Here is a 13,949-nt window from a genome sequence, read left to right on the forward strand (position 1 = left end):
CTGATGTGAAAAATGTCAGACAGCTCAGTGCGTGAGCTTCAGCAAAGGTCCTGGAGGAAATTAAAGCCATCTCACTTCTGGCCTGCCTCATTTCAGCTTTAATAGAGGACTCAAACTTTAAGAACATTGTTTCAATATATTTTTTAAATTAAAAAAAAATTCTTAGTGGTTCAACAGTTCTTTTAGCCTTCCCTTTGATGTCACTGAAAGGGGGTTATGCAACCCTTTTATGAAAATGCAGCAGTGCCTCACAGTAGAGGCTCTCTAGTGTTTTGTAAATGGTACCATTTGGAATTCTTACCACCGAATACGGTAACATCTGTTTAAGCTTTCAGGGGGCTTTCACAGACAAAAGGGAAAAGACCTCCCAGTGTCACCACTAAATGGAAAATGACCCTGTCATGTTCAGACAAACCTAAATATGCATTCCAGAAACATCTTCAAATCATCAGGTACTGTCTTCCTTCCAATCACTGCCAATGGCCAAGTTATTTATGAATCTGTAGCGCTGATTAATGAGCACAGCCTGCTCCACCTCTCCAGTCTATGTCACAATTCAGGACTGGAGACAAACTGACCGCAAGAAAGCCACATCAAGGAATTTCAGTTATACTCCCATCTCAGCTGTCAGCATTGCTTGAAGCAGGGAAAAACAACAGAGCAATTTAATACGGCTTTCAATCAAATTGGACGATCTTTAAAGTTTGCTGGACAGCAAGAAGGTATGTACAGTGGGTACCACTAAAACCCTGTTTACCACAACACAATATTTGGAAGGGGAAATGTTGCACATAGTGCAGGAAGTTTAATTAGCCAGGAAATCATTTGTTTTTTAAATGACACCATCCATTGTATTTCACTTGCCCACCAGAACGTATACTGAAGTCACAGTTAAACCCCTGAAACCATCTCTATGAAATCCCAGCTGGCATGGTTTACTTGGCATTATTTTGCCAGAATGGATGTGGGTAATAAGGGCATAGTCTCATTTCAATTAGGGTGGATGGTTATGGGTTAGGGGGAGGGAAAAAGAAGAAGAGCCCTATAACACATTGAGGAATGTGCCCATTGAATCAAGGACCCCTCTCCCTTACCCTCTAGGTAACAATAAGGGAAGATTGCCATGAACATTCAGTGATAATTATTTCCCTGCAATTAATCCTAAAAACTAGTTGCCATGGTCCCATACACTCTATTCTATTAACACTACAGTAAATTGTAGCTGTTGGAGTCACAACTGCACAACACTATGCTATAAAATTCATTTACAAGATACTTCGCTGGTTGGGGAAATTTACTAAACGGCAACATCAAATAGTCATTAGTATTTTACAAGTAACACTGTGGTTTCGTTTGAGTGTGTGCGAGGAGAAGGCTAGCCTCTCTCTTTTGGGTCATCCAGAACATACAATAGGATGACTAATCACGGGCAAAACCATGTCTAGTCTGGATGACCTATATGCAGTCTCTCCAGACCCCCTCTCAGCTCCTCATGTCCCCTGTCAGCTGGCACATTTCACCCTGCTTTTGATCAGAAAGGCAGCAGAGGTCTTTCGTTGGATGTACTCTATCCTAGCTTAACAAGTCCAGCCTCAAAGCTGGCATCTCCAAGCTTCAGAATGATAATTATGCACCTTAGCACTGGGATGTAGATTCTGCTGACAGCATCTATATTTGTAACGGCAATTTCTTTTCTTTGCCAAAACTGCTTTCAACTTTTTTTCTCCCCAAAGAAAATTCATTTAGTTTTACTCTTTTACCCATTCCCTCCGCAACCCCCCAAAATACATACATCTAGGCCACCATCCTCTGGATGAAGAGGACTACCTGGGATTCCCTTCCAAGACAATCAGTCTGGTCCCTGAAAGATGAACTTGCACACTGGGAAAACTCAGAATGAGATTTCAAACTTGGTCTACCAGATACTCCTCCTGCATCATCCTGTGGTGATGCAGCAGTTGTTTTGATGATAGAATTATTGCCATAGAAACAATGGTGATGTCATAACAGAGCATCATTTCACTGCCGAAGCACACAGACTGACCTGAGAGAAAACTCTTTACTTCACTTCAATGTCAGGAAGGAAAGTTATTAAAGAGAAGCAAGCAGGTTTTAATTAAGACTTGTTAAAAAAAATGAACTCCCGAGTGTGAAAATCGTTTTGTACACACAGGTCTTAAAGGTTAAACAAGAGGAAATCCATTTGCATCTCTTCTTCACCCCTGAAGCTAGTGCAGAGATGAGTGCAAACCAAGCAACGCCAAAACTCTGGGGAGGTGTGGAGCCAGATCTGAACTTTTTGTGACTTCAGCACAGCTACTAATTTACTTCAGCTTGGGGTGGGGGAGGGATGAAAAACCCTCTCTCTTCCCATCCCCGATAATTCTGCAGTTGGCTACATGGCACTTAAAGTCCCTGCCAGCCAAGGGGGCTAGAGCCCAAGTCAAGAAATTCAAACTTGGTACCCCATGTGGCTGGTCCGAAGAACACTAAACTCTAAAAGAAAAGAAAATCTAGCACTAGTGAAAGGTGTCAGATTGCCTGAGGTGCTCCGTCCGCAGAAGAGGTACTGACTGCGCACACAGTGGCAGTGCAAATTTCCCTTCGCTGTTTTGCCAAAGCACCTCAGCCCTGATCTGGAGGAGAGGAGCTCAGATTCCCTGGCCCATGAGTTGTTCACCTGTCCACTAGGAATGGTCTGAGACCTACCAACCCACTGCACAGAGTTTCCCTCAACAGCTATCAGATGTGTTACTACCGACCCAGGTTGGATTGGAATAGGTGACCTAGCAGGGAGATGTTTTACAGGACAAATGAGCCATCCGCTCCTCCAATCAGACTTTCTAAGAACAAAGAGAATTTTTTTTTTTTTTAAATAGCAGCAACAGTGCTGCTTATATAACTTGTTGATTTAACTACAACCATTGGTCATTTTCTCCAGATGGTCTTAGGAGATGTTGTTATCTGGAATTGCTACAAGCTGCCTAGCCTCCTGGCAACAGAGCTTCATAAAAGGACAGTGCATCAACTAAAGGCTTCAATATGCTTATTGCCTCTCTTTTCAGAAATCTTCCATGCTGACAAAAGAATGCAAAACAAAGCAGAAAGACACCTGCCAGAGGCAGAGTTCTAAGCCCCTAACTCTACAGGGTTACTACTTCAAAAATATCTTGCTTTACAAAAAAACACAATACTGCAGGGTACAAGTTTAATTACCCTTTTCTAAGGGAGGGGATGACCAGGCAAAAGCATAAAGGAGACTCTGGAAGTGACCAGCACAGCTCACTTAAGGAAAATATGGTTTCACTTTTAAAAGAGAACATAACTTTTCACACAGATCGGGCTGGCTACCTGAATTCAGGGCAATTTGTTACAGAATTTGGGGCCCTGTGTCCTGCTAAAGAGACAGATTTTTTAGGTAAGGAACCAATACAGTCCTTAAGAGAATGCCCCTGACTACATGGGAACATAACAGGTTAGAGTACTCTGTATGAGAGCATAAGAGTCTATATTCAAGTTGGAATGGGAAAGTTGGCTCCCTGTAGTCACCCAGAAAACAGAGACACATTCACATGGTCCACAGAACTGCAGATCCTGGTCGGCATCCAAAGCAGTGCCACCTTCTGGAAGGCAGAACACCCTAGAAAGAAGGTCTAATGCCAGCCAGCCAGAATCTGGTGCTGCAGTTTTACATGAACGAGCACTTTTCCAGCATCGCTTCTAGGAACGGTAAGAGAAGGAGAACATCAGTCAAACTGATGGTAGACGTGTAGCAAAGTGACCCCTGAGGATCCCCCGTTTGGGGACACTCACGTTTCCCTCTACCCCAGACTTACTTAGTCCCATCTCCTCTGAATACACTTCTAGAAGAAACACAAGCCATCACAGCAGCCAATACTGACATGCAGTCTGTGAGTTTGAGCTAGGAGAATCCATTCCAAATATTCTCTGAATGACTTGTTTAAGAGCAAGCATCAATTACACTGAACGCTGATGGAGTGTTGGCATGGCACTGAGCTGGGTATGTGCTTGACTCAAACCAGTCCTCAGGATAATGTAGAATCCAGCCATCTCACCACCTGGCCTTCTGCTCATTTTTCAGAAGGCAGCTTAAACTTCCCATGAAACGCTGCCCTTTGGACCCTCACCTCTACCCCAGGACTAATTTACAGGAGTAGATGATATGCATTCTGGGTACTCGAGGCTAATGATGGGACTAGTGTAACTAGAAAAGTAGCCTGGCATGCTGGCCTAATAACCAAGAGAGAGCTAAGACTGAACAGCAGAAAACAGGCAACTGAGCATGATCCCAGATTGCTCTTTTCAGCATCAGAATGAAATCAAAATACACGTACATGCCCCAGGCTCTCGGAGACATTAATTCTGCTTCACCCTGGGCTTTCGCATACCCCTCTCATGGCACCTCACTGGCAGACTCCAAAGCACCCAGAAGAATATATTTTTGTCTGTGTGCGCATGCGTGTGCCAATTACCAAACAACACCTCTCGAACAAGCTTTGCTTTGCAAACATCTCTAAGAATTTGCTAATATTTATTTTAAGTCGGCAAAAAGCAGAAACATTTGGGAGTCCCTGAGGTGGGGGGAAAACCCAAAACCATATCTATATATATATATATATATATATATATCCAATGGATTACAGCTTTAATATCACTAAAAACAATAATAAAAAAATTTCATGGGGGGCAGCAAAAAAGTGCCAGGGATCCAGTTGAAATCAGTGCAAGTCCTTGTTTAATATCAGCATCACGTCTATCTCTGTCCATTTGTTTTGTCTACTTGTTCCCAGGAGTGTTTAGCCTTCCAGAGATCTCGCCTGGTAAGCTGGCTGGGTTTGTTGCATTTGAAAGAAAATGACTTGGAGGACTGTTTTGCAGCCCTGTGACAGTGTGAAGTCCCCGTCCCTTGCACAGGCACATGTGTAACACTGACCGCCTTGGAATTTCTGTTTCCTTTAGCAGATTCAGCTGCAGCCGCTGTGATGGAGAAACTAAATGCTAACCTTAAATTAAAACAAGACAACAAATAAGCACAAACAGAACCGAAGTCCAGCCATCAATCAGACACACACACACAGACAGAGAGTGCCTGACCAGTTTCCTGGTAACCAGACATGCTGGAGCCTCTTGAGGATACCAGTAGAAACTCCTCTTCCTAGACTAAATTCGTACCCCAAGAACTCTTCTTCAAAGTGTTGCTCAGCTGCCTGGCTTGTTGGTGGTGATGAGGCCAGGGAGGGGAAAGCAGGGCACATCAGGGAGTGGAGTCTCAGGGATGCAGCAGCTCTGCCAAGGTGCTCAGGGTATCTAGATTTATGAGGGATCAGAAATATTTTCTTTTGTGTTGGTTTTAAAATAATATTGTGCGTTTCCCCGAGCCGAACGTCTTTGCTTTTCCTCCTTAAGACTCCTGAGGAACCACTTCCATCAGCTTCTGGCACAGGACTGTCACGGAAACTGAATGGGAGGAAACAAGAGCACATTAAAGGCACCGGAATGCAAGTTTTACTCATTTCAGCCCAGAGAGCTGGTAGCCTGTTTCATGATCCTCTACCTCAAATGGCCTGACAGGGTAGCCGTTCCACTTTTTTCTTTCAAAGGAGTCTGTCTAAATACCTCATAGGTCTTCACTGCAAATCAAATACAGTAACTCTTTGCCTAACATTGTAGTTATGTTCCTGAAAAATGCTACTTTAAGCTTATACATGGTATAAGTTTTAAACAAATTTAATACTGTACACAGCGATGATGATTGTGAAGCTTGGTTGAGGTGGTGGAGTCAGAGGGTGGGATATTTCCCAGGGAATGCCTTACTGCTAAATGATGAACTAGCACTCAGCTGAGTGAGCCCTCAAGGGTTAACACGTTGTTGTTAATGTAGCTTCACACTCTACAAGGCAGCACGAATGGAGGGAAAAAACACAGCATGGCAGAGAGAGACAGAGACAAGTGTGTGTGTGTGTGACAGAGAGAGACAGAGACACGTGTGTGTGTGCGCGCATCTGAGGATGCATCTGAAAGCTTATGCTCAAATAAATCTGTTAGTCTTTAAGGTGCCACCAGACTCCTTGTTGTTTTTGTGGATACAGACTAACATGGCTACTCCGATATGTGTACGTGTGTGTGTGTGTGTGTGTGTGTGTGTGAGATACACACACACACATACTCTGTGTGTGAGAGACACACGCATTGCCCCCACTCTAAGTACATTGCCTTTTTAAGTAGATCAGCAAGTTGAGACAGCAAATGCTGCTAGCAAGCTCCCTCCATCCTGAGCCCTGTCGTGTCCCCCCAGCTCTGTGGAGATAGGGTACAGGAGCAGGGGGAGCACCTCTCTCCCTCCCCTGCCCCCCCGCCCTACAGCAAGCAGGAGGCTCCCGGGAGCAGCTCCATGGCAGAGGCCAGGAGCAGGACACAGCAGTATGGGGAGGGACAGCTGAAATGCCTGGCAACTGATAGCCTGCTGGCCAGGTGCACAGGGAACTTAGGGGAGCTGATGCGGGGCTGCCAGTCCACCCTGATACCAAGCTCTAATGGGCTGCTCTTTTTGCAAGCAATGGACAAAGCAGGCAGCTGCCAAACAACGTTATAAGGGAGCACTGCGCAACTTTAAATGAGCATGCTCTCTAGCTGATCAGCAATGTAACAACGAAACAATGTTAACCAGGACGACATTAAGTGAGGAGTTACTGTACCAAGGCTATATGCTGCCTCACTCCTTATCCACAACTGCCATCTGTAACAGCAAGAGTTTGTGCATAGAATAAGCGTATAAATTAACCCTATGTCGGCATCAGAGTATGTGTATTGACTACATGTACATTTCTAAATCCAGTTGTGTTAACTGCACACTCATGGGAACGATCAGTTATTACTGTACATATGTGCACATGCTATTTAACGCATGCATATAATTAAGGCCCAAATTTCAGAACTGTACATGCAGTTACTGCGGAGTCACAGTAATGGTGCGTACACGTTGTGAGACAGCATTTTTGCTTGCCTGGTTCTGAATATCTGATCCTGTACATGCATCTTCCTTAAGAACACAGCAGTGTTGCACTGTCACAAGCAACCAACACAAGGGCAAATCAGAATGTGCAGCCCAATGCTTATGCACAACTTTGCAACAACAAAAGAGGGGGGCACATGCACAACGGAGGAGGGAGGAGATTTAGTTAGGAAACATTTCAACTGCATATTTATGAGGGGGGTATAAATTGTAAGATTTTTTTGAAAACATAAGTTACCTTGACCGTGTCTTTTTAAAGTGTGTTTCAATGGTTCTGTGTCATCACTACTACACTGAGCGTTCTCTGCACATGAGACAATCTTGGCAGATACAATTAACAGGGATTCTGATGAGCTGGATCTGATCAGATTATCTACAGCAGGGGTTCTCAAACTGGGGGTCGGGACCCCTCAGGGGGTCACGAGGTTATTACATGGGGGGTCGCGAGCTGTCAGCCTCCACCCCAAACCCCACTTTGTCTCCAGCATTTATATAATGGTGTTAAATATATAAAAAAAGTGTTTTTAATGTATAAGGGGGGATCGCACTCAGAGGCTTGCTGTGTGAAAGGTGTCACCAGTACAGAAGTCTGAGAACCCCTGATCTGCAGTATATTAATACATATGTGGGCATAAGGCTCATGTGTTCCTAATTAGACACTTGTCAGATTTCTTATTGTGTGTTCTTGGACTATTTTCTCTATTCTCTGCTTAAAAGCCTGTCCTGGTGGAACATAATTAATATGCTAACTTGCAACTCAGCCGCTGTGGAAATGCTTTACCAAGAACTAAGACTGAAACTTAAAATTAAAAAAAAAAGTCCTGAGCACTGTTAAAAAGCACTGTTCTTGTTAATAAAAAGCACATAGATAAGGTTTGGCATTTCGGCTTGTCTGCTTTTCTAGGTCAGCCAGCTGTATTAGAGTCTCAGATAGATGGGAGTTTAGTTACTTAGACAACACAGCTTGACTTTCTTGAATCAGTTGTTCAGACAGAGATTAGGTGGTGCCAGGCAGAGCTTTCCATCCCTGAACACTCACTGTGGTGTAGACATTGACAGCTGAGACACACCTATATTACATGAATACCTTACAAATAAAGCTCCTAAGAGAATCTACCAGGATATTGCCCCTTCCCTGGCTGTGCTGTCTTACACTGATGGTAGGGAGGGCATTGAATGCATCAGGACCGGTCTCCATTGGCTATGTAAAATAGACAACATGTTGGGGACTAATTCTGATCTCACCTTCGTTAGAATTAGCCTCACTGCACTCAGATTTTTACACTGTATCTCCATCCCCCTTCCCACCTCGCCCAGCTTGATATTTTCCTCTGCTAATAAAGCTGTGACATCGCAGCTCTTTGGGGGGCATAAGAAAGGCAGCCTCAGCAGCTCGCTAGGGATTTATGTCCCAATGCAGCATCATTTCCCTGTTTGTGCGCGGGGGAGGGTGAAGGAGAGGAGAGGGAGGGGGAAGCGTCATGTGTTTGGTCTGTGATTTGCCTTTACAGCAGGTGGACCATCATTCTGGATGCCTGGCCCACAAGCTGACCAACCCATTACCAGTTGGACTGTTTAACAGAAACCCATTAAAAACCCATTGTAGACCTTTGCAATATGAATTACAGCCAATGCTACCTGCCTGAGCATGCTTAGTAAGAAGTGAAACATTATCTATGGCGCCAAAGACAAAGGTGCACCCTGCAAAGGCTGACGGCTGTACCTATAACTTACAGATGCTTTGGAGGATCCACTTGGGTTTGTTTTTCCACCAAACCCCAAAGATGTAAACGGGGATCCCACTGAGGATGATAGCAAAGCCGATAGCACATTCCACTGGTGTCATCCAGAAGGAGACCACAATCAGGAATAAGCAGGCCAGGATGAAGAAGATGGGCAGCAAGAGGTTAACCTGGACACAGGAGACAAGAAAGGGATGAGAAGTTAGTTAAGAAGGATCTGAAACAGGCAATTGAAGTTTACCTCCCTGCAATGTGTGTGGTGGGTTTTGACCTGGGAGGGGAAGTGTTTAGATTCTGAGAGAGACTCTTTGCAGATGATACCCCTGACTGCTCACCACTGTGAATGAGAAGTTGTGGATTTTTAGTTTTGCTCTTCATCCATCAACCGTGGCAACATCCTTGTTTTACAGAGGACATAAATAAGGCACTTGAAGGGCTGGGTGGCCTAGTGGTTAGCATACTTGACTTCTGGCCCCTTTTTTCCCTGGCAGAGGTGCCTGGTTGCTAACCTTAGATAAGGAACTTTCTAGACACCACTCACATCTGAGTCTCAGCCCTTAAGGGGATATGGTAGAGGGACCCTGGCCTGCCCCCTCCATCCGGTCCCAACCCAGGGTCCTCTGAAGCAACACTGGCTAAGTCCACTGCTCTGGACTACTTCCTGCCGGCGTCCCTTCAGTCTGAGGTGTGGCCCCTATTGTCCAGGCTGTAGTGACTCATCTGGAGTAGCGCCCAGGCTGTTAGTGGCATCCTGTCATGGCCTCATGTCCCTCTGGGCGTGGGCGGATGTAAGTGTGGACGGTGCCTAGCCTCAAAACGGCCTTCCAGTCAAACAGTACAGTCTGCTCAGTGCTGGGTGCATGCCTCTTCTCAATGGTCTCTCGGTCAGGGATGCAGCGCTGCTCCCTGGCGGCTGTCCCAGCCATCAGACTTGTAGTGATGCTCCCCTCCCAGACAGAGGCAGAGTTACCTCCTGCCTCTTCGCCAGTCAGCTCTGAACTGAGCCAGGCTCTCTCCTTTCCTTCCCCCTCCAGTCCTGGAGCTGGCTGCAGGTACAGATGGATGGGGCCAGCAGGGCCCACAGGCTCTCATCAATCCTTTACTGTTGGTGTGACATTTCTCTGCTCCATCACAGAGAGGCCAAGTGACTTGCCTAATGCCACACAACAAATCCCTGACGTACCCAGAATTGGAACCAAGGAGTTCTTGGCTCCCAGTCCCATGCTCAGTCCTTCCATTACATATAAAACTATAGAGTATCTCAACTAACAGTCCCGAATGCAGAAGTACGATTAACATGAGCTGTAGCGATTTAGGTCGTTGCTTTAGAACACCACAGTACTCTTAAAATAAGGGAGCAGAGCCCAGCTTTCAGCAGGGAAGCCGCTTGCTAAAGACCATCTTGGGAGCACTGATCTGGGAAGGTCTGTAACGTTTGTTGCTTTTTGGCCGTCGGTGGCTTGGTGGGGGATTTGAGTGCGCTCGGAAGATGACGGTAGAGCATGCCTTTAAGAAGGGCTGAATGACTCCAGTGATTGACACCATCTTGGCCTCTAACCAGATGGGCCCAATGTGCTGTCAGGGTGGCCAAGGACAAATCAAATAAAGTTCTCTCCCATGTAGTTTGTTTTTTAAACAAATATTTTTAAGTCGATTTCACGCTGGTACAAAGCATTCAGTTGAGAGCCACACGGGCTGACATCCTTTACTAATAATCCCCTGAGCAGGTTTAGCACAGAGAGCTTTCCTGTGTGCTGCCCTGCCAAGGTACCACACCCCTGACGTGGAAGGAATTTCCATGACCCAGGTGTCTCAGCCCTGGGCCTCTATACCAATGAGGGAGCCAATGAGCGTCAGTCGAGATGAAGTTTTGTGCAACGTGGATTCCCACCTACCAGGAACCAGTCTGACACCAGCCACACATTTCAAACAGGCCTCTGTTCGTTCACATCTAATTTGGCTTGCTCTAAAGTTGCCCCTCCGCACAGTAAAGCAGCTGCATTTTCCACTCCTCCCTGCACAGATTTTCTCACCCTTACTGCTGAGGGAGAAAATTTCTATATGTGGAAGTCACATCCTAGAACACAAAAGAACTGCCCCTCTCCCGCAAGTGCCACCATAAAGCCTCCAATCCTGCCACCTTCCCTCTAGCATCACAGAACCCCGAGCATGGAGGGGAAAGCTCTGTATTGGCAGGGCTACCCGCTATGCTGCCAACACCATCCTCACCTTGATGGGCCTTTCCAGCTCCGGCTTCTTGTAACGGAGCCACATCATGCCGACGATGGCCAGAGCCACGCAGAGCCAGTTGAAGAAGCTGAAGAAGTTGATGACGGAGAAGATGTCATTGGAGAAGGCGTAGAGCAGGGTCATGAAACACTGCAGCCAGAAAAAGAAGCCATGAGCAAAAGGACAGGCACGAGACAACACCAGACACTACTCACGACAAGTGTCTGAGAGCAACTGCCTACCATCCAAGAACAGTGAAGGATTTCCAGGCATACGCAGAAGAGGTGGCTTAATTTTTACTAATTTAACCAAGTCTGATCACTGCATGGAATTATTTCAAAGTGAAACTTGCGATCCAGGGCTATGCTATGGGGATGAGGGCCATATAAACACACACAGAGAAAAAGGAGGGTGGGTTTCTGGAGGATGAAAAGGAGGGGAATTTTCTTAGTGCTCAGGAAACCAAGGGTCTGAACGAATTGGACAGAATCAGTCACATTAGGAACAGGAAGGCGCTATGGAGCATTTCCCCACACAGCTCTGCTGAATGCACCTCCGTTCTGACACATGCTACCTCTTGTATTCCTGGCCAGAGCACCCTCTATGCAGCTCACCCGATGCATTTCAGTCATGACCAGCAGGGCTCCGGGCTACTGCAGTCCTTGATCCCTGCCACAGTTGTACCAATGCCTCCAAATCCGGTCCTGCAGCATCCGCTGCTCTTTCCGTCTTGGCATGTGCTCTATGTGGGCCCCCTGCCCCTCTCCCCAGCTATTCCCATTGTAGACTGAGAATTTGAAGTGCAGTCAGTCTTACAAGGATGCGTGAGGTGGGATCGAGCTGAAACATGGCCTGGATGATTCAGCAGGGATCTCCACTATGCTAACTGAATCTGTGACCAGGTGACAGTCTATCTGCCTTTCACTTCCTCTTTCATTCAGCCACACTTCCTTCCAAAGGTTTTTATTCTGAAGTGCAGAGACGTGTTCTTTTCACCCCCGAAGACGGTAACTACAGCCGCTGTTCTACAGCTGCGGGTGCTGTGAGAGCGTCAGGGAACATCCGGAGAAAGACTGTGGCACCAAAGTGACACACATTTTCCCGAGGGACCACCCATGACTTTTCAATTTACTGGGGCTGGTGGCAGTCTGGATTCTCTGCTGCAAAACTTCTCCCCTCCCCCACGTTCCTAGAACAGTGACTTAAAGTACAGTGGAAACAGCTGACACTAACTTACATGCTAAGAAACAGCATATAGCCTTATCAATGTCACCTTGCATTTCAGCTTCCTGTGTAGTGCTGCTCTCTCACTAGGACATCCTCATCCCATGCACTTGATTAAACCTAGCAAGACACGTGGGGCCTGGGAGGACTACTCCCTATGGCATACTGGCAGACACTCTGGGGATTGGTAAAAGGAGATGGAGGGGGTTCACTTTCCACTGAGACAACAAACAGAGATTGCTTGTTTGGATTCAGTGGAGTATCCCACAGTCATTTTCCTGCAGCCCCAGTAGGGGCAGGCATTGATGGACCTTGGCTTGCTCCACCATCTCAATTGGTTGTGTTCTCTCTGCCATGCGCTACCTTAATCTGAAAGTCCATAGGACACTTACTGTGAAGATGAGAGATGGCACTGGAGTGAGAAGCTTGGGGTGAATCATGGACAGAACAGAGGGCAGGTGACCCTCCCGGGATCCCACGAAGAAAAGCCTGAGGGCAACAGAGCAGTTACTTCACCTGGCACAAGTGCTTGGGAGTCACTCACTCAGTCCGGGTTTGCATTCAGCACAAAACAAGGTACAACAGCGTGACAGAAGCATAGGCATTTTGGAGTGAGCCAGGCTGAAATGACACTCTGAACCCAACTTGTAGTATGTCGTGATGCACTGCTATTCCAAGCGGCAATTGTGTGCTACTTATGCTCCCCACCACTGCTATTAATTATTTGCATTAGAGTGGCACCAGTTGAGATCAGGGCCTCAACATGCTGACTTCTGCACGTATGCAGCTTGCCCTCTACACAGAGAAGGCAGAGGGTGGGAGGAAGAAAGTTTTCTTATCTACATTTTACTGATAGGGAACCAAACCAGTGTGAGTAAGTGCTTTACTCCAGGTCACACAGGGAGTCTGTGGCAGAGCCGAGACCTAAACCCAGCTCTCCCGGGTGTCAGTCCACTGCCATCCTCTCTCTTCTTTTTGGGGAACCCTCAGTCTTTGTTTTTGAGGCTTTATAAGCATCTGGGTTTACATTAAAACTGCTTTCTTGAGCATTGCTGTTAAAGTCCAAGTCTATTTATTAGGGTGACCAGACAGCAAGTGTGAAAAATCGGGATAGGTGGGAGGTAATAGGCACCGAGTATCGCAACTGTCCCTATAAGATCGGGACATCTGGTCACCCTCGTACTTATTTAGTCTGCAGCTGAAGAGACCCAACCACTTCAACAGGATTTTGCCCGAAGACAGTGAGACGAAGGTCTCCGCAAGGATTAGGGATCGGGCCTTTGGATACTGTTTAAGGCAATGATACTCTGCTCACAAGCTGCAAGTGGCTCTTTTATGTGTCTCCTGCAGCCCTCTGCGGCACACGATATTCAAACACGGTGTGATCTGAGTTAACCAGTCCAAGTGATTAACCAATCAGAAGGCTTTTACTGCGTTATTAACCAACTGCAGCTGATAAAATACTTGGTCAGTCACTTTGCTGTGAGAATTATACACATATATATTCATTTACAGGCACAGTGACTAACCTGTCCTCGCAGGACCGTAGATGTAGACAGATACATTATATATTTTAAATGAAACACTGAATTCACATGACTGTGGCTCTATGGGATAATGTCGATCGCTAATTTGGCACTGAGGTCCGAGTGTCACTGATCTAAGGCCTTTCAAAAAAATGACCAATCTCACTCCTTACACAGTGCAATGCCCCTTCCCTC

The 13,949-nt window shown here is 46.2% G+C and overlaps 1 protein-coding gene across 1 annotated transcript in view; it reads right to left on the reverse strand.

Annotated features, from left to right (window-relative positions):
* Positions 1–3,351: 3,351 nt before the first annotated feature.
* SLC7A5 (solute carrier family 7 member 5) overlaps positions 3,352–13,949 on the reverse strand; it is a 57,894-nt gene continuing 47,296 nt past the window's right edge. The window contains exons 7-10 of the mRNA XM_032793753.2: positions 12,621–12,717; positions 11,005–11,154; positions 8,768–8,945; positions 3,352–5,478 (exon numbers count right to left, since the gene is read on the reverse strand). Of these exons, the coding sequence (XP_032649644.1) occupies positions 5,423–5,478; positions 8,768–8,945; positions 11,005–11,154; positions 12,621–12,717 (481 nt within the window). The 3' untranslated portion in view covers positions 3,352–5,422. The remainder of the gene's footprint in view (positions 5,479–8,767; positions 8,946–11,004; positions 11,155–12,620; positions 12,718–13,949) is intronic.

The sequence above is a fragment of the Chelonoidis abingdonii genome, chromosome 19 (genome assembly GCF_003597395.2).
Source record: "Chelonoidis abingdonii isolate Lonesome George chromosome 19, CheloAbing_2.0, whole genome shotgun sequence".
In the NCBI taxonomy this organism is placed as follows: Eukaryota; Metazoa; Chordata; order Testudines; family Testudinidae; genus Chelonoidis; species Chelonoidis abingdonii.